The 26,262-nt window shown below is 49.6% G+C and overlaps 1 protein-coding gene across 10 annotated transcripts; it reads left to right on the top strand.

The window, feature by feature from the left end:
- The first annotated feature begins 297 nt into the window (after positions 1–297).
- Positions 298–23,692, top strand: LOC309850041 (CD48 antigen-like). 10 transcript variants are annotated; one of them, XM_082703224.1, is made up of 7 exons: positions 303–420; positions 11,621–11,980; positions 16,787–17,086; positions 18,621–18,728; positions 19,042–19,163; positions 21,346–21,474; positions 22,385–23,692. In XM_082703224.1, exons 1-6 carry the CDS (start codon positions 348–350, stop codon positions 21,454–21,456), a joined length of 1,074 nt encoding a protein of 357 aa, XP_082559350.1. In that variant the 5' UTR covers positions 303–347; the 3' UTR covers positions 21,457–21,474; positions 22,385–23,692. The 10 variants fall into 10 exon arrangements, with proteins under 10 accessions (XP_082559344.1, XP_082559350.1, XP_082559349.1 ...); XM_082703220.1 differs by having other exon boundaries at positions 305–420; positions 19,018–19,163; XM_082703226.1 differs by having other exon boundaries at positions 306–436.
- Positions 23,693–26,262: the final 2,570 nt, after the last annotated feature.

Here is a 26,262-nt window from a genome sequence, read left to right as displayed (position 1 = left end):
AAAATGGACTATAAATCCCATGAAAATCAAGGGACTGACATCATAGTAAAGTTTCTAGGGGTCCAATCATGTGGGGAAACATCAGCATATCCCTTCAAGATTATTTCAAGTTCTAATGATCTTTATTCTTCTGTATCATTTTCTATGTCTTCCCAATTTTATATAATCAGCATGGATTATTTTCATCAGAAAAAGCCCTTATTTTTCAAATCTTCATGCCTATTGCTGATCAGGCAGCCCAAGTCTAGAGCTGGTGAATCATTAAAAGGGAGGAGGGGCCTAGTGTTAGGCGGGCAGAGGGGGGTTGCGGAAGGAGGGCAGGAACAGGAAAGAAAAGGGAGGAGCTGATGTGTTCTGGGTCCCACAGTTATGGACTCCCTGTGGGGCAGCCAGTCCCCCTCCCAGACCCTGATGCTCCAGGTCAGCCTCCTCCTGGGTGAGTGGCAGATCAGTGTGTGTGGGGGGGGTCTCCGGGATGGGTGTGGCTGGGGAAACGGCGGGATGGGGGGGGAAACAACTGGGAGGGAGGGGGGTGAGCAGTGGGGGCTTGCTGGTTCCACACCCTGATTTCTCCAGACTCTTGAGGGTTGAGGGAGGGAAGGGGGGAACCAGGGCCTGTCCGGGATGCCCTCACATCCCCAGGACGGGGAAGCCACCCTCAAACCTCTCTTAGGGACGGCAGTTCTTTGCCCTGCTCTGGGGGACGAGGCTGAGATCACCAGTAGCTCCGAGTCTCACTTTCCAGATCCTGCTTTGTCAGCAGAGCTCTGACGACAGTCTCAGGCCCTTGTGTGCACCCCTCCCCTTGTGTGCACCCCTCCCCGCCCCCAGGCTGCTTGTGTCCTGGCTCCCAGCTGAGGAGGGGGTGTGTGCGAGTGAGGGGCCCAGACAGCCTCCCAAGCCCCTGCATTAGGGACAGCTGGGCTGTGACACTGTCTGCAGGGGATTGGGGGCAGGGTAAGGGAACCTTCCTTTCTCATCTGTCTGTGGCCTCTCCATGTGGTTACAGCTGTTTCCAGGCTCTTGTGGGGGAGGGGGTCCCTTGTGAACCAGGCTCTGACTTGGGGGCCTGGACCCGCCCTTGTCCCCACCGCTCCTCACGGTGCAGAGACGGACTGAGCTCTGCAGTCACACCTGCTGGGTCGCTCATTCTGCCTCTGCCACGTATTGGCGGGAAGATTTTAGACAAACTGTGTGGATGCTGGAGAACTGGCTTTACCTTTCTTGCTTTTTTTTTTTTTTAAGTTTTTATTTATTTATTGGACAGACAGAGATCACAAGTAGGCTAGAGGCAGGCAAAGAGAGGGGGAAGCAGGCTCCCTGCTGAGCAGAGAGCCCGATGCGGGGCTCGATCCCAGGACCCTGAGATCATGACCTGAGCTGAAGGCAGAGGCTTAACCCACTGAGCCACCCAGGCGCCCCTGGCTTTACCTTTCTGAGCTCGGTTGCCCCCACCCATTGACTAGAAAAATCCCTAAGGCGAGGTGTTCCTTGGAGAGGGAATGGAACAGCGCCCCTTCCAGCCAGAGCCCGACACGGGACACAGGTCACTCCTGTGTGCGGTGCTACGTGTTTCTCACTTGAGCAGAAACTGGCCAATAGTCCCAGGAAAAGAGGAAAAAGGTCATTGTGTCCTTGTTCCCTAATGGACAGTTTTCCCTGATGCAACAGTTGAAAACTAGAACAGGGTTCCCTTGGGGCGGGAGGGGGGTCGTGTCAGCATAGAGCTCGCTCACTCTCCTGTGCTCCCACCCCGTGCCCTCCACACAGACGCGGACACTGAGGGAACCTTTCTTTATAAAAGCTCAGGACCCCTCGCCCATCAGTGAGAGAAATCACACCACCACGGTCGCTACCCAAGCCAAGGGCGCGAGCACAGGATGGGCAGAGACGGGACGGATCAGGTGCAGGAGCCCGAGAGATGGTCGTCCTCACAGGTCAACGCACAAATGCAAATCGAACATTCTGGCCACCATTTGCCAGTCAAATGAACGCATTTGTGTCTGTGGTGTGGAGTCCCGAGTGCAGTGACAGGGCGGGGACAGGCTCTTTCCGGTCTCTCTGGCAGCTGTTTAAGGAGGAAAAGCTCCTGGCGGTCCCTGTGACGTGTCAGAGACCCTGAACCATTTCATGCATTGTCCCCCTGAGGCCCGCCGAATCTGCATCTCTTTCCTCTTCTGCTCATAAATGCTGCGGCTTCCTGATTCGGGTCCTGCAGCCTGTGGGGTGGCTGAGCCGGCAGGGAGCCCTGCGGGGGTTCTTGGAGACGCAGGTGGTCCAGGCTGCTTCTCTGCGTCCCCAGAGCTCTGCCACTGTTGAACCCACACACCGTCTGTCCCTGATCTCAGAGAGCTGTGAGTGTGGCAGTGTGAGGACGGCTCTGTGAGTTAGACCCATGTGAGCTCTGGGCTGCCCAGCAACCACAAGGGCCGGACGTGCCCCAGAGAAGGGGGGCAGGTGTTCCTGCCTTGGCCACGTGGGGGTCACCTTACCTGCTGCCATCGCTGGGAGAGGACGGGGAGCGGCTCGGCCAGGTGGCTCTCCCAGGGATGCCCTTTCTGTCCTTCAACACTGACTAAACAAGACTCTTTCCTGGAAACACAACTTGGAGTCAAGCAGATGGTGGCAGGGATGGCTTCATGATGAGCTCACTCTTTTTTTGGTCAAAGCTGACTGAACACATTTGCTACTGTATGTTATCTGAAAGGATAACTTTTAGGGCTTCTGGTGGAGCATCTGACCCTTTATATCAGATGTTGGTCTCAGGGTTGTGCGTTCAAGCCCTTCGTGAGTGTGTAGCCTATTTAAAAAAATATAAAAGGATAGGGGCATGTGGGTTTCTCAACTGGCTAAGTGCCTAACTTTGGTTCAGGTCATGGCCTCGGGGTCCTGGGATTAACCCCCGCTGTGGGCTCCGCACTCGCTGGGGACTCGGCTTCTCCCTCTCCCTCTGCACATCCGCCTCCGTTAGCACTGTCTCTCAAATAACTCAATAAAATATTTAAAACACCCAAAGGATACTTTTTAAAGCAGTCAAAGAATACGGCATCACACCATCACGTGTAAGTGTAGGTCTCTAAGTCTGGGAGGCGAATCGTGGACGGATGTCTGCACGTGTCCTCAATGCAGGACACAGGACCGCGGGCAGAAGCCACCAGAGTGCAGAGCTCCTCCCAGACTCTCATGGGATTGGATTCGGTCCTCTTCCTGTGTGTTTTGTGTCTTCCAGAAGGGCACTGGGAGCATGAACACCGAGAACCTGGAGCCTATAAGGACTGTGGCACCAACGTCTTTCTAGTGGTTTTTCCCAGGCTTCCCGGAATCAGAACTCCATTTCCTTGTTCCTAGTAAAGAGTCTGTCCTGCAGTCTGGGAGAAACCCCTCCGCAAATTGCTTCAGTGTGAGTCAGAAAGACAGACAGACAGACAGGAGTGGGGCGGCTCGCAGACCCTCAGGTGCACAGGTCACCTGTCCTGCTGGGTGAGCTCCTGCCTCCGTCTTCGCTGCACAGTTGGTCTCTGGAAATTCCCTCAGTCCCAGCTTTTCCGGAGGCCTGGCCACTTGCCGTCTCTTTGATCATGTGGTTCCTGTTCACAACCCCAACACAGCTGCCTCATGCTGACACTTTGCTATGAGAAAAAGGCAATCTTAACCCACCCCCCAGGGTCCTGTGAGTCTGTTTTGACACATAAACATTCCTTTGGAAACTTCCTTTATCTCTCCCCGCAATATACATGTGGGCAATCATCTCCCAAGCATATGACTCACCAATACACATCTACAGGGTCTCATGTCTAAGGTTTTATGAAATAGTGATAAATGACCTTTTCCCAACAACAGCTCGCCCCCTCAAGACCCTGGAAAACTTGCTTCTAAATTCCTTAGAGACTTAAGCTCTCCCTAACCCCCTCCTGACTTGAAAGTAAATAATGGGTCCCTCCTCAGGAGCCCAGTGCAGCTCTTCCCGCCCACACGTCCTGTCCCTGTGCTTAGATAAAACCACCTTTTTGCACCAAAGACATCTTAGGAATTCTTTATTGGCCATTGGCTTTGAACCTTAATGACTTTCCTAGGTCATAACCCTATACAACGGCACTGAAACAGAACCTGACTCTGCTGAACGTTATACAAATACACAGAACCCTCAGGTGAGAGGGCGATTCTCTGGGAAGCTCATCTGCCGCGAGGACCCCAGAGGGGAGAGAGTGTCAGAGCGGGTAAGCCTCTGCTTGGGAGCAACTCAATGCTCGGTGTGCCTTTCTCGGCCCCAGCCGCCCCCCACCCCCACCTCAACTGACCCCAGATGGGGGGTCATTCCCCGCACCAGGCACCTTTGTGGTTCTTGCATCCCTACTCGGTGTCCTAGAGTCTCAGGCAGTCCTGACGCTGTGTCCCTGCTGCTCAGGTGAGACCCCAGAGGTCAGGGTTCAAGGTCACCACACCTGTGCCTCCGCTCAGATGCCAGACAAGCTGTGGTCTGTGCCTCTGAGCACCTGCGGTGACTTGCAGGTTCCCATTGGAATGTTGGTGAGGTTGGAGTCAATGGCCAAGAAAGAATTCTTGAGAGATCTTTGGTGCAAAAAGGTTGCTTTCTTAAAGCATGGGGACAGGGCCCAGGACCAGAAGGAGCTGCTGCCCTGGGATTTTCAGGAGCAACTATTTATTTACTTTGGGGGTTGGAGGAAGTAAAGATGGGGAGGTTCCAAAAGGACTTCATCTGCTAAACGAGACTCACAGCGTCCAAGCAGTCTTGCTGTTGTCAAACCCGGTGTTTTCCCCCTAGCAAGGCATTGATATTAAAACGGTTGGGAGCTTCCTGCCTCTGGTACTGCCGGTGGGCAGCAGGTTGTAAGGACACTGGCTTTTAGCTCCATTTCGTTCTGACTTCGTTCTCCACATCATCCCCTGCCTGACCAGTTTTGACCCTTACATCTTTGAAGGTTGCTGAGGGGCGGAGATGTGATCTTCTGTGACTTTGTCCTGGTGATTGGGGGCATAGAGATGCCTCTACCTATGGGTCCACAGTGGTCAGCTGGGGGCATTTATATATGAGTCACCAAAGGCAGAGGCAGCCAGTGCATGTACATGGACCTCCCTGAGTAGAAAGGCTGGTCTGTGGGCTGGAAGCTGTGGTCATGAAGGAGTCTGGGCACCGGGCAGGGGGAAACCAGAAAAGACAAAAATAAGGTTAATGCTACAATGAGAGAGAGAAGCCTGACCAAAAAGACCTTTGATACTTAACTAAAAATTTCCTCCAGTCCTTTATTGTCATTTGAAGAGAAATTTGAGGGCGTCCACAGGCTCGTGGCAATAATAAAAAGGCATGTTAGTTTGCTTGTTGGTTTTCCAAGAAGGAGACCCAGGTTTCATTCTGCCGTGTGGGCCCACAAGGAGCCTCTGTCTACGTTTACTGCTGCAGGAGTACGTAATACAACCCAATATGGCCCCTTCATTTTGGAGCTAAATCCCCCATTGTGTCAGACGCCCGCTCCTTTCATACACCAGCTGTCTGGGGGTCGCATGGGCAGGTTGCTGGTAACTGCCAGCTTGGGTTTAGGGAGGATAGGTTTGCCTGTTCATTCAGAGATTTATGAGTCAACCTGGTCTCGAGTGAATAATTTAACAGTGTGTTATAGTCTCCATCTTTTGATCAGTCTACAGTGAGGAAAGGTTTCTCAGATAGTCACGCAAAGAGATGTAACTCTATTGTTGTTCTGGGGAAGTCCTCATTCCGAGAAGCCCAGCTGTACAACAGTCTTCCGGTTTTCCCGAGTCTCTAGTCTTAAAATCTAGATGTTACGGAAACATTTTATCTCTATAATAGTCCTCATTTTTATTTTATTTTTAAAAGATTTACTTATTAGAGAGAGAGAGAGAGAGAGAGAGAGAGCACAAGCAGGGGGAGGGGCAGAGGGAGAGGGAAAAGCAGGTGTCCCACTGAGCAGAGCGCCCAGCGTGGGGACTCGACCTCAGGACCCTGAGCTGAAGGGGGCTGCTCAAGTGACAGAGACGCCCAGGTATTCCAACAACCCTCATTTTAAATCAGAGATCACCAAATCTGGACTAGTTCATTTGTGAAACAAGTCCCATTTGAACAAACTTGGCCTAATTATTTATATACACTCAGCAAGAATAGTGATTGATCATATAGATCTTCTGGAAGCTGCTTTGCTGGAGCTTTTTATAAGGAATCACTAGGTTGAACTTCTAGCAGCCTCTCCAGACCAAAAGCCAAACCAAGTCTTTGCCGTCAGACGTGCCTACGATGCCTGTGGATGTGCACAGATTCCTCTTCAAGAGGTCCCCAGCATATCTGGCAGGTGAGGGTCCTGCCACAGTAACATTCTTTACTCACCTGGCGAGGATGCTGGTAGCTCTGTAAGCAAGGTGTTGATGGGGGAAACAAAGGGAAAGGGAATGTAACTTAAATCACAATCCCCTTAGAGCTGGCAGCTCACTGATAGATCCCTGACATATACAGAGTGCGACCTTCTGGAGGACCCCATGGCTGCGTCGTGTCTTCATGTATAAAGGAACCTTGTCTTGGAAGCAGCTGGCCCCTTCAAGGTTCTGAAAACCTTACTTCCAGATTCGCTAGAGACTTGTGCTATCCCTAACCCCACTAATTAAAAAGCATACAGTCAGTCACTGCTCAGAATCCCAGCTTTTTCTGCCCAAAGGTCCTGTCCCGGGAGCAGGTAAGCGGTGAAGGTACAGACAGGAGAGATAAGAGACCCCCGGTTTCTCCAGTGAGGCTCACATAGCGGACCACATGGCCAGGCTCACAGAAATCCCAGATGTGAAGAAATGCTGAGGCGTGTAAAACCAGAGCTAAGGGACCATAGCGAGACCACCTTGTTATGTCTTAAATGTCAGAGACATGATGTCCCGAGGACAGTTACAGCCGGACCACAGGAAATGACCACACTTCAAAGAACAAGTAAACACGGTTTCATCTGTGCCAGAGACGTCAAGATTTCAGTTTCCCGGTCAGTGCTCAAGAAAAGGCTGCTGTTGACAGGCCACAGTGAAACCCATCTGGGACCCTCTCACTCTAGAGAGCGCCCTCTTTCCTTTCTTCTCTCGCCTTCACTTGACCAACTCCCACTTCACTCACCCTTTTGTGTCCACAAGGTTCATTCTTTGACCTCGTGAGACAGGGACCCTGCAATCCTGCGACAGCGTCAAGCCGGCATTTCCAAGGGGCTCTATTGGCTTCATGCTTCCTAACATCAACCTTAGTTCCTTCAAGCTGTTTGGTCACATCTGAGTCTGTGAATGTCTCTCTCAAACACAAGACTGAAGTCAAAGCCTTGGTAAAATAACTAATATTATAACTAATATTTCCAATGGTGGACAGATTCTTTTTTTTTTTTCTAAAGATTTTATTTATTTATTTGACAGAGAGAAATCACAAGTAGACTGAGAGGCAGGCAGAGAGAGAGAGAGGGAAACAGGCTCCCTGCTGAGCAGAGAGCCCGATGCGGGACTCGATTCCAGGACCCTGAGATCATGACCTGAGCCGAAGGCAGCGGCTTAACCCACTGAGCCACCCAGGCGCCCTGGTGGACAGATTCTTATTGAACTTAGGCAAATGACCATCATTGCCATGGAAGAAAGAACACTTACTGAGACCTTTTGAATTTCAGAGGGTTCAGGTAGAGAGAAAGGTTAAAGGCATTCATTTGTTCACAGAGAATACTTCAGAATTACTGCTGTATATCACTGATGACTAAGAGAAAGCTTCCTTAATCTAGAAGAGCAAATATTAGAGAACCAGCAATGTTTTAAACAAGAGTCACACATTGTAATCTTTCCCAGCTTACTTAGTCCCATGTCACTAATTTTTGTTCTGTTTGAATGCAACTTTTAAAAGTTAATTCCAGAAGTTCTTACTCATTTTAAATTTATGATTTTGAAGATATCAAAAACCCATATTTGTCAAAAGCCTTTTCTGTTAATTTTAGCTATTCTGACTAGTGTAAGGTGGGGTCTCATTGTGGTTTTGATTTGTATTTTCTTGATGCTGAGCGATGTTGAACACTTTTTTTGTGTCTGTTGGCCATTTGTATGTCTTCTTTGGAGAAATGTCTGTTCATGTCCTTATCTATTCCTTGACTGGACTGCTTGTTTTACCATGTTGAGTTTTATAATTTCTTTATAGATTTTGGATACTAGTCCTTTATCTGATAAGACATTTGCAAATATCTTCTCCCATTCTGTAGGTTGTATTTTGGTTTTGTTGACTGTTCCTTTGCTGTGCAGAAGCTGTTTATCTTGATGAAATCCCTATAGTTCATTTTCACTTCTGTTTCCTTTGCCTTTGAAGACGAGTCCAGCAGGAAATTGCTGCAGCCAGAGTCGAAGAGGTTGCTGCCTATGTTCTCCTCTAGGATTTTGAAGGACTCCTGTCTCACATTTGAATTTATCATCCATTTTGAATCTATCTTTGTATAGGGTGTAAGAAGATGGTCCGGTTTCTACATGTGGCTCCAACAATTCACCATTTGTTGAAGAGACTGTCACCCCCTCCCCCCACCCGCCCCCAACTGGATATTCTCTCTCGCTCGTCAAAGATTAGTTGGCCATAGAGTTATAGGTCAATTTCTGGGCTCTCCGTTCTGTCCCATTGATCCATGTGACTCGGTTCCAGTACCATGCTGTCTCGATGATCACAGCTTTGTATTATAGCCTGAAGTCTGGCATTCGGATGCCACCAGTTTTGGTTTTCTTTTTCAATATTCCTCTGGCTATTGGGGGTCTTTTCCACCCATACAAATTTTAGGAAATTATGTTTTCCAGTTCTCTGAAAAATGTCGATGACATTTTGATAGGGATTGCCTTCAATGTGTAGATTGCTCTAGGTAACACAGACATTTTAATAATATTTATTCTTCCAATCCCTGAGAATGGAATGCTTTTCCATTTCTTTGTGTCTTCCTCAATTTCTTTCATAAGTATTCTGTAGTTTTTGGAGTATAGATCCTTTACCTCTTTGGTTAGGTTTATTCCTATGTACCTTATGATTTTTGGTACAATTATGAACAGGATCAATTCCTTAGTTTCTCTTTCTTCTTTCTCATTGTTGGTGTATAGAAATGCAACTGATTTCTGTGTATTGGTTTTATATCCTCCCATTTTGCTGACTTCCTGAATGAGAACCGGCAATTTTGGGGGGGAGTCTTTTGGATTTTCCACATAGAGTATCATGTCATTTGCAGAGTGGGAGTGTGACTTCTTCTCTGCCAATTTGGGTGCCTTTTATTTCTTTTTGTTTTCTGATTGCTGAGGCTAGGACTTCCAGTACTATGTTGAACAACAGTGGTGGGAGTGGGCATCCCTGTCAGGTTCCTGACTTTAGGGGAAAAGCTCTTAGTTTTTTCTCATTAAGAATGATATTCACTGTGGGCTTTTCATATATGGCTTTTATGATATTGAGGAATGTTCCCTCTATCCCTATATTGTGAAGACTTTTAATCAAGAAAGGATACCACATTTTGTCAAATGCTTTTCCTGCATCCATTGAGAAGATCATATGGTTCTTGCCCTTTCTTTCATTAAATATCCTTTCACTTATTAATGTGGTGTATCACATTGATTGATTTGTGGATATTGAACCACCCATGCATCCCAGGAATAAATCCCACTGAATTTTTTCAGTGGTGGATAAATTTACTCAGCAATGAATAATCTTTTTTTTTTTTTAAAGATTTTATTTATTTGACAGAGAGAGATCACAAGTAGGCAGAGAGGCAGGCACAGAGAGAGAGAGAGGGAGGAAGCAGGCTCCCTGCTGAGCAGAGAGCCCGAGGCGGGAACTCGATCCCAGAACCCTGAGTTCATGACCTGAGCTGAAGGCAGAGGCTTTAACCCACTGAGCCACCCAGGCGCCCAGTGAATAATCTTTTTAATGTACTGTTGGTTCCTATTGGGTAGTATTATGGTGAGAGTTTTGGCATCCATGCTTACCAGGGATATTGGTGTGTAATTCTCCTTTTTGATGGGGTATTTTTCTATTTTGGGGATCAGTGTAATGCTGGCCTCATAAAATGAGTTTGGAAGTTTTTCTTCCATTTCTATTTTTTTGAACAGCTTCAAAAGAATAGGTATTAGTTCTTTAAATGTTTGGTAGAATTCCCCTGGGAAGCTATTTGGTTCTGGATTCTTGTTTTTTTGGGAGGTTTTTGATGACTGCTTCAAACTCCTTACTGGTTATGTGTCTGTTCAGGTTTTCTATTTCTTCCTGGTTCAGTTGTTGTAGTTTCTATGTCTCTAGGAATGCATCCTTTTCTTCCATATTGTCAAATATGCTGGTGTATAGTTGCTCATAATATGTTCTTATAGTTGTTTGTATTTCCTTGGTGTTGGTTGTGATCTCTCCTCTTTCATTCATGATTTTATTTATTTGGGTCCTTTCTCTTTTCTTTTTGGTAAGTCTGGCCAGGGGCTTATCGATCTTATTAATTCTTTCAAAGAACCAGCTCTGAGTTTCATTGATCTGTTCAACTGTTATTTTTTTTTTTAAATTTTTTAAATTTATTTTCATTATAACAGTATTCATTATTTTTGCACCACACCCAGTGCTCCATGCAATCCGGGCCCTCCCTAATACCCACCACCTGGTACCCCGACCTCCCACCCCCCGCCCCTTCAAAACCCTCAGATTGTTTTTCAGAGTCCATAGTCTCTCATGGTTCATCTCCCCTTCCAATTTCCCCCAACTCCCTTCTCCTCTCCATCTCCCCTTGTCCTCCATGTTATTTGTTGTGCTCCACAAATAAGTGAAACCATATGATAATTGACTCTTTCTGCTTGACTTATTTCACTCAGCATAATCTACTGTTATTTTTGTTTCTATTTCATTGGTTACTGCTCCGATCTTTATATTTCTCTTCTCTTGCTGGGTTTAGGCTTTCTTTGCTGTTCTTTCTCCAGCTCCTTTAGGGGTAAGGTTAGGTTGTGTACTTAAGACCTTTCTTGTTTCTCGAGAAAGGCTTGTATCACTATATATTTCCCTTCTAGGACAACCTTTGCTGCATCCCAGAGGTTTTGAACTGTCATGTTTCCATTTTCATTTATTTCCATGAATTTTTAAAATTCTTCTTTAATTTTCTGGTTGACACATTCATTTTTTAGTAGGATGCTCTTTAACCTCCATGTATTTGTGTTCCTTCCAAATTTTCTCTTGTGATTGAGTTCAAGTTTTATTTTTATTTATTTATTTATTTTTTAGATTTTTGTTTATTTATTTGACAGACAGAGATCACAAGTAGGCAGAGGCAGGCAGAGAGAGAGAGAGGGGGAAGCAGGCTTCCTGCTGAGCAGCGAGCCTGATGCGGGGCTCGATCCCAGGACCTTGAGATCATGACCTGAGCTGAAGGCAGAGGCTTTAACCCACTGAGCCACCCAGGTGCCCCTGAGTTCAAGTTTTAAAGGACTGTGCTGGACCCAGCGCTGTGAGCTCTAGACAAGGACAGCATCTAAGCAAGCTGCTTGCAGCTTTGCCCCCTCATCTGTGAAATTGGAGAGACTCCTTTTCTTGTAAACATGCCCGTGATATGATGGGACCACAGGTCCTACAGCAGCGTAATGCTTGTCCACTTTTTCTTCCACATCTCAGCTATCCCCTCACCAAGCTTCCAGACTGTGGACAACCCCAGCATCTCGCACACCCTGGAAAGGACTGTGGGGACATCTGTCCAGCTGAAGCTGACCTCCTCCTTGTACCCGAATGTCCGAGAGATTGAGTGGAGTTGGCATTCTGAGACTGAGAAAGAAGGGATCCTGGTGTCCTGGAAACTTAATGCCACTCCTGACTGGTATGAGCTGGAGGAAAAATACAGGAGGAGCTTCTCTCTGCCAGAGCTGGCAGTTTTGAGCATCAGGAATCTCACCACGGAAATGAGTGGATGGTATACAGCAAGGATCAAATTCCACACAGGAAAATCCCAGAAGGAAGTCTTTAAACTCTGTGTATATGGTAAGGGGAGCCCCAGTCAGTATTTCCAACAAGCACTTTATCTCAAGTAAGTTGGCCTAAACAGGTTTAAAAAAAAAAATCAAATCTTCTTTAGGAGTATTTGCATCTCTTTTGATGCCCTAACCCTAAAAACTAAATTCTAAAGATGTCACCTTAGGAAAAAGTAGCTAATATGCCTTAAAAAGTATTAAACAACACAGGAAATGGGGGAGGGGCAGGAAGCCATCCAAAAGGGTGACATAAAACTATCTTCTATTGCAAAGTATTGCACAGCTGATGATCAGAATACAAACTTGTATCAGAAACACTCTTAACCAGTTATTTCAAAAACTAATATAAAAACTCTTAAGTGACCCAAGAAGTTGGCAGAAATAAAACAAGAAACTAGGACATCAGCCCAGTGAGGAGCAACTCTGGGATGCAGACCAAGGGTTAGAACTCCGCATTGGGTAAAACCCTTCCCACTGTCTGACCTGCACTCGTACGAGGAGGACCATGGGACGCAGCCCGGTCCTAGACAAAATGGAGGTGCGGAAGGAGACACAGGCCTGGCGGCCGAAGCTCCCAGGCCAGTGACGATGCCCTCCCCCCAGGAGCAGAGAGCTGGGTAGAGAGGGCAGGGGGAGCAAGACAAAAGGAGGAGAGGGGCAGAGCCCAGGGTGTCTACCCAACCCAACTCTCTCGCATCTGTCCCCTGCTCAGGGCACCACAGCAGCCTCCTCACAGTCTCCCCTGCCCCTGGTCTTCCCCTCAAAAATCCCCCTTCACCTGACTGCTCTGTTGAGCTTTCAGAAATGCAGGACCCTCTTGTCATTTTCCTGCCTACAGCCGGCCTACTCCTGCCCTTACTCCCCACAGGATCAATGGCCCTCAGGAGAGGGAGTCTAACCCGCCCAGGATCTGCTTCCTGGTTGTCCCGCTGTGTTTCCAACACTTCTCCTTGTGCTCCGCTCCCATGTGCTGCCCTCCACCCTCCCTGGCTGCCCAGTCTTTCCTCTTTCCTGGATGCTGGGGACTCTTAGCACACTACACATCTCTCACCCTCTCTAGGCAAATGCTCCTGTTTCCAGCCCTCTCCTGGACCATCTTTCTCTCTGCCTTGCACTGGAGCAACAGCGTGTGGTCTGCTGTCCCCTGACAGCCCCATTGGTGGCCCTGCCCTCTGTGGCCCCTGCCCACGGCTCCACACAGTTCCCAGCAGGCGTCCTGCAGGCATCAGCAATAAGTAAAGGAACCCTACAGAGACACACTTAATTTTCCTGGGAGTTTTGATTCTCCAAGCTTGATTTACAGTCCCTCACCTGTTGAAAAGATGCTATAACAAACATTCATACAAACCAGCTGATGAACAAATTCATTCCCAGAGGCAGAAGCTTTCTAAATACCTGAGTGTGCTTCCTAACACTTTGTATATTCTGTTTGGTTTTATATTTAAATTATTACCTGTTAATCAGTTCAGGTATTTTAAAGAAGCTACTTTAAAGTATTATTTTCCCTAGTCACATGTGCTATGAGTTTTGGGAAGGTTGAAAGTTTGTATTTTTACTAATTCCCTGATCAGGGGTTGGCAGATTTTAGCCATCAGTCAAATCTACTGGATATCTGTTTTTTTTTTTTTTTTAAAGATTTTATTTATTTATTTGACAGAGAGAGATCATAAGCAGGCAGAGAGGCAGGCAGAGAGAGAGGAGGAAGCAGGCTCCCTGCTGAGTAGAGAGCCCGACTCAGGGCTCGATCCCAGGACCCTGGGACCATGACCTGAGCTGAAGGCAGAGGCTTAACCCACTGAGCCACCCAGGTGCCCCTGCATGTCTGTTTTTATAAGTAAAGTTTTATTGGAACACAACCACATCACTACATTTGTATGTTGTATTTGGCTGCCTTCTCCCTATAGTGGCCAAGTTATGTAGTTGTGACCAAGACCATATGGCCAGTGAAACCTTACATATGTACTATCTGACCTTTAGCACTAAAGTCTGTCTCCCCCACCTGGACCCCACTGTTGACACAGCAGATGCGTGTAGCTTTGTAGGTTATTATGGGAGTTATAGAAGGTAATGGAAAGTGCTTGGAGCTGTGCCTGGGAATATCCACCTGCTCCCAAAATGCTAATTACTTTTTTCTTTTCATTTGTTAATGGAGTAAATTCCACTAATAAATTTCATAATTATACTGTCCTTCTATTCCTGCAACAAATCCAACATGATCATGATGTGTCATGTAATATTATTAGCCAACATTTAATTTAAGAATATTAAGTTCTCTGTGTATGATTGACTGTAACCCATGGGTTAGCAGGTATGTTTGTCCTGTGTTGGGTTTGGGCTTCTCCTCGTCTGGTCTGAGTGGTAAAGCTGACCTATACTCTCACACCCTGACAACCTTCTGACTTTTCTAAGCTGGAACACCGTCTCTAACACAGGAATGCCCTTTTCCTTGGCCATGGGGCAGTGCTCCCGCCCAAAACTGTGTGCCCTTGATGAGGACAGACCGTTAGACACCTTCCCCATATCTTCTAAGTCAGGGTTCTTGCATCTTCTTACTAGAATTTTGATCACTTCACTTTCCTAGGAAGGCATTACCTCACCTACATCTTAAAATTTATTAATGTGTTTCTTAAATGGTGTTTCCCTTTAATTTTCAATGTTGTTTCTTATCTGTATTTATGCCTTGATCTTCATTCCTAATGACAACTATGTAGAACTTCAACTTTTTATTCAGACCTCAGTGTTTTGCTTTTGATTGGTCTATTTTTATTTAAATCAACTTTTGATTTTGCTGGTTAATCTTCTTTATCGTCATCCGTGCACAGAAGTCAGGACTACGTCTGACTGCAGTGAGCCTACAGCTTGGCTGCCACAGGCCGAAGCAGGTGGGGTCTTGCTCTGGAACAGGAAGTCAGGCGACGGCAGAGGCTGGGGTCTGCCGTCTGCTCAGCGGGGTGCCGGGCTCCCGGGCTGCCCCATCTTTCTGCTCCACCGTCCTGGGCACCGGGTCTTGTCCTCCTGCTTCGTCCTCAAGGTCCCGGACGGCTCTGTCCGCAGACACCAGCCCACACGGAAGATGGCCAACGAGAGAAGGACGAAGGCCAAAGTCTGATGTCGTGAGGCTCTGTCTCTGCAGGACTGAAGACCCTTCCTCCCGTCCAGCACAGGTCCTTACCTCGGGGTCAGCCCTGGGGCAGCTCTAGGAACACTGGACGCCATCCCTGAGCTCTCTAGAGTGTGGGCTGGCGAGCCCAGGACAGACAGGGCTGCGGGGCTGAGTGTGCAGGGAGCCGCGTGCCAAGCTGGCCAGGGGCTGTCCTTGTCAGGGTGACTCGGGCTCCTGCCTCCCCTCTCGTCTGTGGGGGCCTGTCGCCCACAGGGAAGAACTCCTCTGCAGGAAGCGTGCATTGGGTCATTGGCCCCGGGATTTCCAGCTGTGTTTTGGTTTGGATTTTCTGGTCTGCTTTCTGATGTTTCTCCATCTCCAGGCTCTATGGTGAGGACCACAGGAACTTACACTCTGTGTAGGGCCGTTTAGTGTTTTCTTTCTGAATCTGGATTCGGTCTGTGTGACTGTTGTCATACCTGCCATCACGTTGCTGACGTGTCCCCTGCGGGCGATTTTCTGTCTCTGTCTCTTCAATCTCTCTGTCATAGGTGATGGGACGAGCACACAGCGGCAGGAGCGGAGTGGGAGTCTTGGGTGTGCAATGGGGGGCATCATGTCCACAGATGTAGCTCAGGTTTACCCAGATGCAGCTTCTCCTGTCCTCTCCTAATCTTGATTCACCATCGTTTATATCTTCTTCTTGCCTTTTGTTGAATTGGTAGAGTTTTCGTCCGTCCAAACATCTCTAGTATTTTGGTAGTTACAACCCCTTGTATTCTCATCCTAGTGGATACTTAACTTAAATATTTACTTCAACATTTAACGTTCATCAGTATTTCTCTTTAAATAAAAAAAGAACTTCTTTTAAAAAATTAAATTTATTTATTTTCTGCATAACAGTAGTCATTGTTTTTGCACCACACCCAGTGCTCATGCAATCCGTGCCCTCTATAATACCCACCACCTGGTTTCCCCAACCTCCCACCCCCCGCCCCTTCAAAACCTTAGTTTGTTTTTCAGAGTCCATAGTCTCTCATGGTTCACCTCCCCTTCCAGTTTCCCCCAACTCCCTTCTCCTCTCCATCTCCCCATGTCCTCCATGCTATTTGTTATGCTCCACACATAAGTGAAAAACAAGAACTTCTAACATGTTTCGCCTTGTGTTCTCAACTCCTTTCATGTTGTTTATTGTATCCTTGAGAATAGATGCAATTATTATAAGTATAATCATCATGTGTAAATATAATTATAGAGTTATTGGGGCATCTGGGTGGCTCATCGGTTAAGCTTCTGATCCTTGATTTCTGCTCGGGTTATGGTCTCATGGTAATGCGACTGAGACCTGCCTCGGCCTCCACACTCAGCCTGGGGTCTGTCTGAGACCCTTCTCCTCGCTTGTGCTCACCCACTTTCTCTCCCAAATAAATAAATAAATAAAGTAAATATATATATATTTTTTAAAAGAATTCTATCCATCATGATTACAGGATTACATAGAAATAGAAGAGCTCAGGGCTCATCTGAGAGATGAGGGCCTCAGCTCTCTGCCCTGGGCTGGGAGTCAGAACCCCCGGGCCAGGGGCACTAGGTCCCTTCCCCTGGCCCATAGTCAGGACCCCCCGGAGCTGGGTCAGCTGGTGACTGTGCTGGTTCCCTTGTGTGTCCTCCAATGCTGACTCTCAGTTTCTCTTTTGCCTCCTTCTATGCCAGAGCCCATCCCCCACCCCCAGATTGTGGTTCATTCATCATCCAACCAGGCAGGCTGGTGCAATGTCAGTCTGGAGTGTGGGACCCCGGGAGCCACAGAGATCTGGACAGTGACCTGGCTGAGTGAGGGGCTCCCCAGGGAGCTGGAGGAGAGAGAGGCTCTGGGGCCAGCCCCCAGCTCCAGGAATCTAAGCCTGAGCCTGCCCCTGAGCCAGCTCAATGGCCCCCTCACCTGTAGGGTCAGCAACCCCGTGGATGAGAAGAATGCAACCTTATTCCTGCAGAACATCTGTCTGTGGAAGGGTGAGTGGGGTCTGCTGGGAAGCGCTGGCAGAGAGCAGGGCAGGGGCAGGACTGCGGGGACTCAGGGAAACCGACGGGACAGAGGAGCACTGGGAGGGGGTCTCTGTGGAGCAGCTAGAGACAGACACAGGACCACACCTTCATTCTAGAGCTTAAACCAGTACCTGCAGACTGCTGAGTCTCCCAGGATGTACCTGTGGGGCTCATGTGGGCACCCCTTTCCAGCATCAGGGAGCCTGGGACGCTGACCTAGTTAGCAGAATGCAGGCAGGGGAGGGGAAGAACTTGGAGGACAGACCAAGGACCTGAGGGCACCCCGCCCCCAGCCCTGAAATCTCAAGTTCCAGGTCTGGACGCTCATAGCCCTTTCGTGGTTGTAAATGCTGTTTTCTCGCTGTGTGGTATACGTGACCTTTCTGGGGATGGTTGCCACCTCTGAGTTCATAAACCACAGTTCAACCGTCCTCTGAGCCGTGTGAGCCCCTGTGGTCATCACACTTCCACGTCAGCGTCAAGGGACCCCTCGGCCATGCAGAAAGGGAGTGTATACAGTAGTGCATGGTAGGTGAGGGAGCCCCGATGCCATGAAATACCAAATCCCCTACTTTCCCAGAGCCACAGACAGGAACAAAGGATGTGAAGAAGGAGGTTAGTAATCGCTGTGGCTGTCCTGTCCCCCCAGCGTCCTCCTGCGCTCCAGTGCCCCCGCGGCGCCTCCCGGCCATGTCCTTACTCAGCCACCCGGCGTGGAACCTTACTCCGGGGCTGAGTGCTCGCCATGTACGGGGAGGAGGGAAGATGCAGGGGACAGTGAGACAAGCCCCCACCGAGGAAACTTCCAGCGCCGTGGGTGGGGGCCCCGCCACTTCCTGGCTGTGTGATTCCGGACAAGTCACTTAATTTCGGGAGCCTTTCTTTGAGACAGGTATTAATTACGTCCGCTTCATAGGGTCGTTTAAGCTACGTGACACGGAGCTCATCAGTAAGTATCAGGTAACAGTTCACGGACGAGGAGTGGTCTGTTTGCCGACACGAAGCCGCGTGACGGTCGCAGAAGTTGAGGCAAATATAAGCTCGATGGTTCCCGAATGAAAGGAAGAAAACCCCTGAGTAGTTGCCGCAGGACTCGGGAAAGGCGTCGCCGAGGAGGGAAACCTGAGCTGGACCTTGAAGCGGGAGCCGTTTCCGTGCGGCGGCCAGACCACAAGGCAAAACACGGGCTGACGCCAGGCGGCCCTGGAACCTCTCATCCCCTTCCCCTCCTAGGCTGGTCCTCGCCTGGGAGTCCGCCAGGGGAGGACAGGGCCAGGCTGCAGGCTCGGGCGGCCCCTGCGGCTGCTGGGAGCCTCTGAGGTCTCTGGGCAGAAGGGACAGGCAGCCTGGCACGAGGCCCCCGGCCGGTGGGCAGGAACCTGTCGGGGCTGCAGCAAGGACGTGCACTTAGGACACGGGTCCCGAGCCATGGGGTCCGCCTCCCCCGTCACCGGCCTCATGCGCCCCATAGGGATGCACCTGACACTGGTCTTTGCTGCAGGTTCTCAGAGCAAGTGGCTTTGGAGAGGCGTCTTGTTCACAGTTCTGATGCTGTGCCTGGCCTGCGGAGTGTGCATCTTAGTGAGGAAGAAGATACAGTCCAGGAGGGGTAGGTGCTAGCGAGACCCTGAGGGGAGCTCTGGGGGAGGCGGTGGGTGGAGGGGATCCCGGGAGGGGCCGGGCTGGCAGACGGGGCTTACTGACCTCGCCTCGCCTTGCCTGTGAATCATCTGGGTAGAAGTCTGGAGCCGCGCGGCACCGAGGGTAGGGGCTGTGTGCACGTCCAGACGGGACGGGGACGGGCGGCAGGGATGGGCAGGATTGATGGCCGCCCCACCCTGGGGCTGGCAAGGGGTCACCTCAATCCCACACGCCCTCACTGTGCGTGCTGTGTACAGGCAGGTCTGCTCTGCTGCCCACAGAGCTGGGCTCAGCAGCGGTGCCCCAGGCCCCGCCCACAGAGGAACCTGCTGGCCTGCAGACTGCAGGGGCCCACAGCCACAGTCCTCTTGACGTGGAGATCAGCCTCCTGAGACACCCCAAGGTGGGTCCAAGGGAACTGAACCTGGCCCACCAACTGGTGCCCAGAGGCTGTGAGTGCTGGCCGGTCCAGGGTACCCGGCGGCTCTTCCGGCTCTGGGCCGGTCCTTGCTGTGGAGGCTGCGGTTGCTGTGTCTGGAACGGCGAGTGAAGGGTGGGGGCCACGGACGGGGCGATGCCTCGCTCCTATGCACACAATCTCATCGGGTCCTCGCCACCACCCGGGGAGGAGGGATGGCGGAGCAGGCGCGGGAAGGAGGTAGGCCCGGTTAGGGGTGTGACTGACCCGAGCGCACGCAGCTTGGCAGGGGAAGCAGCAGGAGAGAACCCAGGCTGCTCTGGAGGGGCTCACTACGTACAAGCTCAGACTCAAGCCCTGGGGAGAGGCAGGGGTGTAAGTGGTTGCCCGTCGGGTGGGACCTGTCGTCCGTAGAAGACCCAAAGCAAGCAGGAGTGGGGTCCACTAGCAGGGCCTGGAGGCAGGGGAGACCCAAGGTTCTGAGGCGCATCAAGAAAGCCGCCTCCCCTCCCCCCCACGGTATCCATCCCCTCCCTGCCTGAGATCCTGTCATTAATGTCTCCTTTTGGGGTAAAGGCTTTGTTGCCCTGCTGTGAGTCGCCCCTGGGACAACATCTCACGTGTTACCAGCCCCGAGTTAGAAATGGTCACAGAAGGCCTGATTCCACGACGGGAAGGCCTGGAGGCAGGAGGAGCCCGAGGGAGGAGGCGCCTAGAGCCCCGCCCTGGAAGCCGCGGGTTCTCATACTGAGCTCGCATCAGAGACACAAGGAGGGCTTGCCAACACCCCCCTCCCCACCCAAGCTGCTTCAGTGGGTCCAGGGCAGACCAGAGGCCTCGCATTTTGAACACGTTCCCAAGGGATGGCCCCCCCCTTTGGGAGCCACTGGACTAAAACTGAACAGAAGGAAAGCAAAGAGAAGTTCTGTGTGGACCCCTTGGAGCCGCCAGTGGCGGGGTCCTCTCCTCTCCCATCCTTTGATTTTGCCAAAGCGAGACACGTCTGGATCGTTGACCCACACGGACCACGAGGACCTTAGAAATCCCCTGGCCCTGTCCCAGCAGTTCACAGTGGGGGGGGGGGAGTGGGATCCAGAAGGAACACTGAGAGGGACATGGACGGGAAACCATGGTGGTACCAGGTAGAACGGGGCCGCTTTGTTTCCAGTTGAGTGTGCTTTGCCCTGTCCCCAACTGTCTCGGGACCACAGCACTGCGGCTTTCCTTCTCATCCCCTCTGAGTTATGTTCCCATCTGACATGGGCCACAGGCGGCTCAGGAAGTAGTTCCTTGAGACCCAAATCCCAGTATTCCCACCGGAGAAGCACGGGAGGGAAGCAATGTGTGGTTGGGATAAAGAAACAAATCAGCTGACCTCTGACCCAGACCCCAGCTTTGCCCCCTCAGTCTCTCTGCCCCTGGGGAACTTTCCAGCCTGAAGAAGACTCTTTTCGTCCCAGGACACAGGGAGGAAAGCAGGGAAGAGAGATGACGGGGGGCGGGCGGGGAGGAGCATGGGATCAGAGTCGGGAGAAGGGGCGTGAGGCTGCCGTGCTGACTCTTCTCCTTCAGCCTTACAGAACTACTGCCTGGGCTGTTTCTTCTTTTATAAAATGCAGGTTGCGGGAATACCACCTTTATCTGCCGCTTTGCAGTTTTTCAAAGCACTTTTGCAATGAGAGTTGCCAAAGTGAGCTGCAAATTTGTCCAACTGATATTTAATGAGTGTCTACTCTATCCCAGAACCGTTCTGATCTGGAACACAGAGGTCAACAAAACAACAAAAAATCCTCGGCCTCAGAGAACCCACACTCTAGGTTGGGTGAGGGGAGAATGGCAAATAAAATAAGTAAGCAAAATGTGAAGTCTTAGGGGATGATGCGTGTTCGGAAGAGGGCGGGGTGTGCTATTAACTAAGGCGGTCGGGGAAGGGAGACCAGAAAGTGAGCAAAATAGGGGTCTGATGGGGGATGGGGAAGAGAGGGGTAGCACCAAAGGGAGAGGACAGAGACGCTGCAGTGTTCAAGAGGGAGGTCTGCATGAAGCTACGTTGTAGGGTTACAGGGGTTGCGTCAAGAAGCACACGAAGCAGAGTGAGTTGACTGACCTCTGCGCCTGGTTCTTTGACGTTGACCACGAGCACCCTTAAACTCTGCTTGAATCACAGAATGACATGGAGAGGGACAGCTGCCATCCCCCGAAGCCCGCGTGCAGCCCAACCGTCTACACTGTCTACGAGAAGGTCCGGATGAGCCGAATGCGTCAGAAGGACACCTAGGTTAACGAAGACGTCGAGGTATGAGGGGCCTTGGCAAGACCTGCCCCACCTTACACTCCACCCAGGGTCCCAGAAATCCCTCCTTAGGTAGAGCTAGGACAAGACCCCAGGTCTTCCTGATGTGCTCCCCCACCCCAAGATGGCAGAGCAGCACCACGTGTCCCAGGGCTCCTCACCAAGGTCTTCTCACCTCACGGGTGGGGAGCTTTGACCACGTCGCTTGAGCCTCCAGCAGGACGGGCTGATCCCTGGGCGGGCGGTCAGGTTTCTGACCTGTGACCCACTGACCCCCGTGAGGGAACGCCCGTAGTCAGCCAGGGCCCGAGGACGCACGTCTGGGAACAGAGATGCTTTCCCAGAATTGGGCGGCCTTGAATGGAGGATTTCCAGGATGCCACTGCTCAGCCCACCCCCAAGAACCGAAGAGGGATGGCCTGGACGGTAGAAAAGCAAGAGCTGCTGAGATAAAGTTCAGGGTCAGCTTCAGCACGGGGGGGGGGGGGGGCAGAAAGGAAGGAAATAATGTTTGAGCTCCATCACCTGCAGGCTTATTGTAAGCACCAGACACGCACTAGCTCAGATCTCTCAAAATTCAAGCAATTTATCAACCCTGTTAAAAAAATGACCTAATGCACATAAATTGGAAGAAAGTCAAAGGCACGTCTCCTTGAATTTATCTTTCATCAGTTGCGAATGGGATCCTGTTCCTGTTGTATCTCCTAATTAGTTGTTACCATAACGCATCCACAACACGTACTGCCACATCGCTAAGTTTCTCTACTGTTTGAAATAGTTTTTCATTCGATCCCTTCGAATTTCTGGGCAAAGAACCATATTAATGACAAATAATTAGAATTTTTCCTTCTTTCTTTCTGATTTTTACGCTTCATTCCTCTCCTGTGTCTTGATGCTGGTGAACACCCCCCAGTGTTTAATAAGAGTGACTCCGAAGCTCATCCTTGTGTTCCGAACTTATTGCAAGTGGTTCAAGGGTGTCCCTGTTAAGCATGATGTTTATTGTAAGGTTTTTAAGGCATGTCTAAAAAGGATGTCCTTAGTGTTACTTTATGAAGAATTTTGCCATGAAGAAAATGTTAGAGTTTCTTCTTTCCCTTTTATCATCCATGATGATGTTATCCAGTTTTCCTGTTTTTCCTCTGTGAATAATACATTAATAGATTTCCTCCTATTGAACTGTTCTTATGCTACTGGAATAAATCCCAGTTGCTGTATTATTTTCTTAATGTGCTACTGTCTGATAATATTTTCATTTGGGGTTTTACATCATTATTCATAAACAAAATTGTCCTGTGTTTTCTGTGGTTTACTTTGTTAGTTTGGTATTTGTATTATGCTTATTAGGGGTTCCTTCTATCTCCACTTCTTGTAATAATTCAGTAAAAATTTGCTTTGTAGTCCCAAAAAAGAGTCCTTAAAAAAAAAAAAAAAGAATTCTTGGGGCTCCTGAGTGGCTCAGTTGGTTGAGTGTCTGCTTAGGTCATGATCTCAGGGTCCCAGGATCAAACAACAAGTCAGAATCTAGCTCCCCGCTCAGTGGCGAGTTTGCTTCTTCCTCTACCTCAGCCCCTCTCCCCACTCACACTCTCTCTCAAATAAATGAATCTTTTTTTTTTTTTTAAGATTTTATTTATTTATTTGACAGAGGGAGAGAGATCACAAGTAGGCAGAGAGGCAGGCAGAGAGAGAGGAGGAAGCAGGTTCCCTGTCGAGCAGAGAGCCTGTTGTGGGGTTCGATCCCAGGACCCTGGGATCATGACCTGAGCTGAAGGCAGAGGCTTAACCCACTGAGCCTCCCAGGCACCCCTCAAATAAATGAATCTTAAAAAAAATTAAAAAAAGAATTCCCATTACCTAGTATCAATTTAAATTACTTTTATTGTAAATTAAAGATCTGTAAGTATGCAACTATGTAAAAATGTCTTGTGCTTATAGTTTTTATATTATAAACTAAAAATATGCATAAAGTAGTTAAAAACAAAGCAACAAAATAACAAGCAATGGTTATGCAAACTAGTACTCAAACCCACAACTTTAATGTTACATGATGGGTGTTTTTGTTTTGTTACAGTGATATCATTAATATTAGGATTATAGGAAAGCACTGTAGCTTCACATCAGCCTCTATATTTAATTTTTAACACTTGAATACAAACAATGCTATCTCATATGAGTTTGTTGTATAAAACTTGATTAAAGTCTTTGTTTATGAGTTCAAGCTGGTCAATGTGTCATCCTTTAACCAAAACTCCACCGGGTGGCAATGGATAGGTCTGTAAATTGTTTCATTCACCTTAAAAAAAAAATTAGCACCGCAGCACCGATAAGATCCCCACCCCCTACATACCTCTCTCCTTACTCCTGGAATCATAGAACAAAAAGTTTTTTCACTGAGTATTTGCTGCCACAGTGGGTGTTTATGACACTCCTGCTAATGACCTTCTGTAAGGGGGTGCTGCAAAGACAGACGTCTGTCCCTGTTTGTACATCAGATTGGCCCTGGGCGGCCACAGAGCAGGAACTTTGGAATAAGACCTCCTGTTTGATAGGTGTTGTGGGGCAGAAGAGGGTCAGTCTGCCAGGTGCTGATTCAGTGAATGATCGAGTCACCAAAATGATCAAATCTATGTTTCTACCAGAAACTTCTTTCTTTTAGCTATGTATAAAGCTTAACACCTTCTATAGTGGATAGAAGAGTTTAAACAGCTTTGGAAGGTTTCCGTAGTTCTAGTAAACGGGTTTCCATTCTTTCTCCGAGGAGCTCCCTAAGCAAGGGTGGATGTTTCCCTACCTGGCTCCTTGTAGGGGAAGGAGAAGTTAGTGGGCGGACGGCCTGGCTTGGTGTGCCCTGCACTGGGGAGGCTGGGGGACACAGAAGGACCCTGAGGCCAGGGAGGACATCTGAGGACAGAACCCTGGAGTTCTCACTGGCTCTCTTAATCTGTCAATGCAAATCACCATAGACTTTATCAGTTATTGATGAAAATGAATATTTGATAAGTTTAGCAAATTCAGCAAATAGCGTGTTCAATGATTTGCTCATTTAGGAGTAAATTGGTTCTAGATGAATTGATCTTTGGGCAAGTTGTTGTGAACCTTATAGCTTAATGGAGAAGACATGAGGTTTGGGGCTGAGCTGCCTGTGTGGAAACCTCACACACTTCCTGGCTGCCTACCCCTGGGCAGGGACCTGGTTTCCGTGGGGCTCTGTCTCCTCATGCAGAAAAGCGGATCATCAAAGGCCTTCCTGCACAGACCTGCGGTAAGAGTCACCTGTGAACACCTTCCTGGTGCTCAGAGAGTGCCGACATGGTGAGGGCTCTGTGTGGGCTCCTGGTGCCCCTTCCTGTACCTGGGGATGGCCCTTCCCCCACCCGTCTGTCCTCCTGTGAGATGCTCCAGCATTAAAGCAAACCTGGCCCCTGGGAGCACCTTTGCTATAAGGTGGCCGCCTGCAGGATCCAGGAATGTACAGATTCATGTACAGACTATCTGAGCAAGAGCACGAGATAAAAATGTTCTCCAGCCCACGCTAGCCCTTGACCACACCAGTTTGAGATCTACCCAGCCCACGCTAGCCCTTGACCACACCAGTTTGAGATCTACCCAGCCCACGCTAGCCCTTGAGCACACCAGTTTGAGATCTACCATTCTAGGAGCCGCAGAGCCACACAGGAAAGGCAGCAGACAGAGGAGCAAGTGTGGTGGAGGGGGAAGGCCAAGCCCATGAACCACAAGGACGTCAGGCCACGTCATTGGCCCAGGCTGATAGGGGAAGGCGGGGGAGGAGAGAGAAGGAACAGAAGCCCAGAGGGCCTTCCTCATGGGACCTCTTGGGTGGGAATACCCTCCTCAGTGGAGACGGTTTCTCTGTGGCTTTCCCAGAGCTGGGCAGCTAGAGCACACAGGGTTCTGGCCAGCTCAGGCGCCCCTCCTACCCTTCCAGGCAGCTGTGAGATGGGCACAGAGCACACGCCATCCTGTCTGGTTCTCTAACTCCCGTGCTGAAAGCTCCATGGCCAGAAGACAACATCACAAGGAATCCAGATACACATGTTTGTTAAGCAAAATGAACAGAAGTCCCCCAAAGACACGAAAGCAGGAAAAAGAAAAGGAAAAAACCTAACAGGGACCTACACACAGATGGGGGCTTCCCAAATATAAAAAAGAAACAACCATTCCCCAAAGACTAACTGAAGCCAGAGATGAAAGTTGAACAAAGACATTGGAGTGTGATGGGGAGGGGGAGGGCTAAGAGAATAACGAGGGAGAAAGTGGCTCTTTGGCAGAATTTAAGAATGCAAAGAACAGAATCCGATCGGCACGACAAGAAGGCAGGTCGTGATGCGGAGGAAAGAAAGAGGAAAGCACGTAGAACGGAGAAGAGCAGTATGGGCTGGCAGCGGAGACGAAACAGAAAACTTGGTCCCTGGAGAAGAGAGAGGAGGAATGTCTTCCCCACCATCCATCTCCTCCCTCGGAGCCACGGTTCTCACCAACAGAACCCGCCTGGCTCAGCAGCTGCCCTGGCTCCACGGTGCGCATGGGACCCTATTCTGGCTGGCGATGAGGAAGAGAGGCTCACTGGGGGCGTCAGAGAAGGACTTCCATCCGACAGGAGGAAGAAGGGCGGCGAGACGCCCTTGCTCCTGCTGCCCACTGGCTCTTAACCTCTTAACAGCTGGGTGACAGTGTGAAGCTGGAAATTCACGGAGCCCTCTGAGCAGTGGGGAGGCCGGGAGGGGGCCAAGGCTGAGCCGGAGCCCTGGCGTCCCTGAGCACTGACCC

The sequence above is a fragment of the Mustela nivalis genome, assembly GCF_964662115.1.
Source record: "Mustela nivalis genome assembly, chromosome: 16".
Taxonomy (NCBI): Eukaryota; Metazoa; Chordata; class Mammalia; order Carnivora; family Mustelidae; genus Mustela; species Mustela nivalis.
This window is presented reverse-complemented; position numbering and strand designations above follow the sequence as displayed.

Bases quoted from the DNA above. Each gene is read 5' to 3' on its own strand.
- LOC309850041 (XM_082703218.1), top strand. From the start codon at position 348: ATGTGTTCTGGGTCCCACAGTTATGGACTCCCTGTGGGGCAGCCAGTC. The intron at 421-11,620 runs GTCAGCCTCCTC...TCCACATCTCAG, and splicing joins CCCAGACCCTGATGCTCCAG to CTATCCCCTCACCAAGCTTC. The intron at 18,729-19,017 runs GTAGGTGCTAGC...TGCTGTGTACAG, and splicing joins GAAGATACAGTCCAGGAGGG to GCAGGTCTGCTCTGCTGCCC.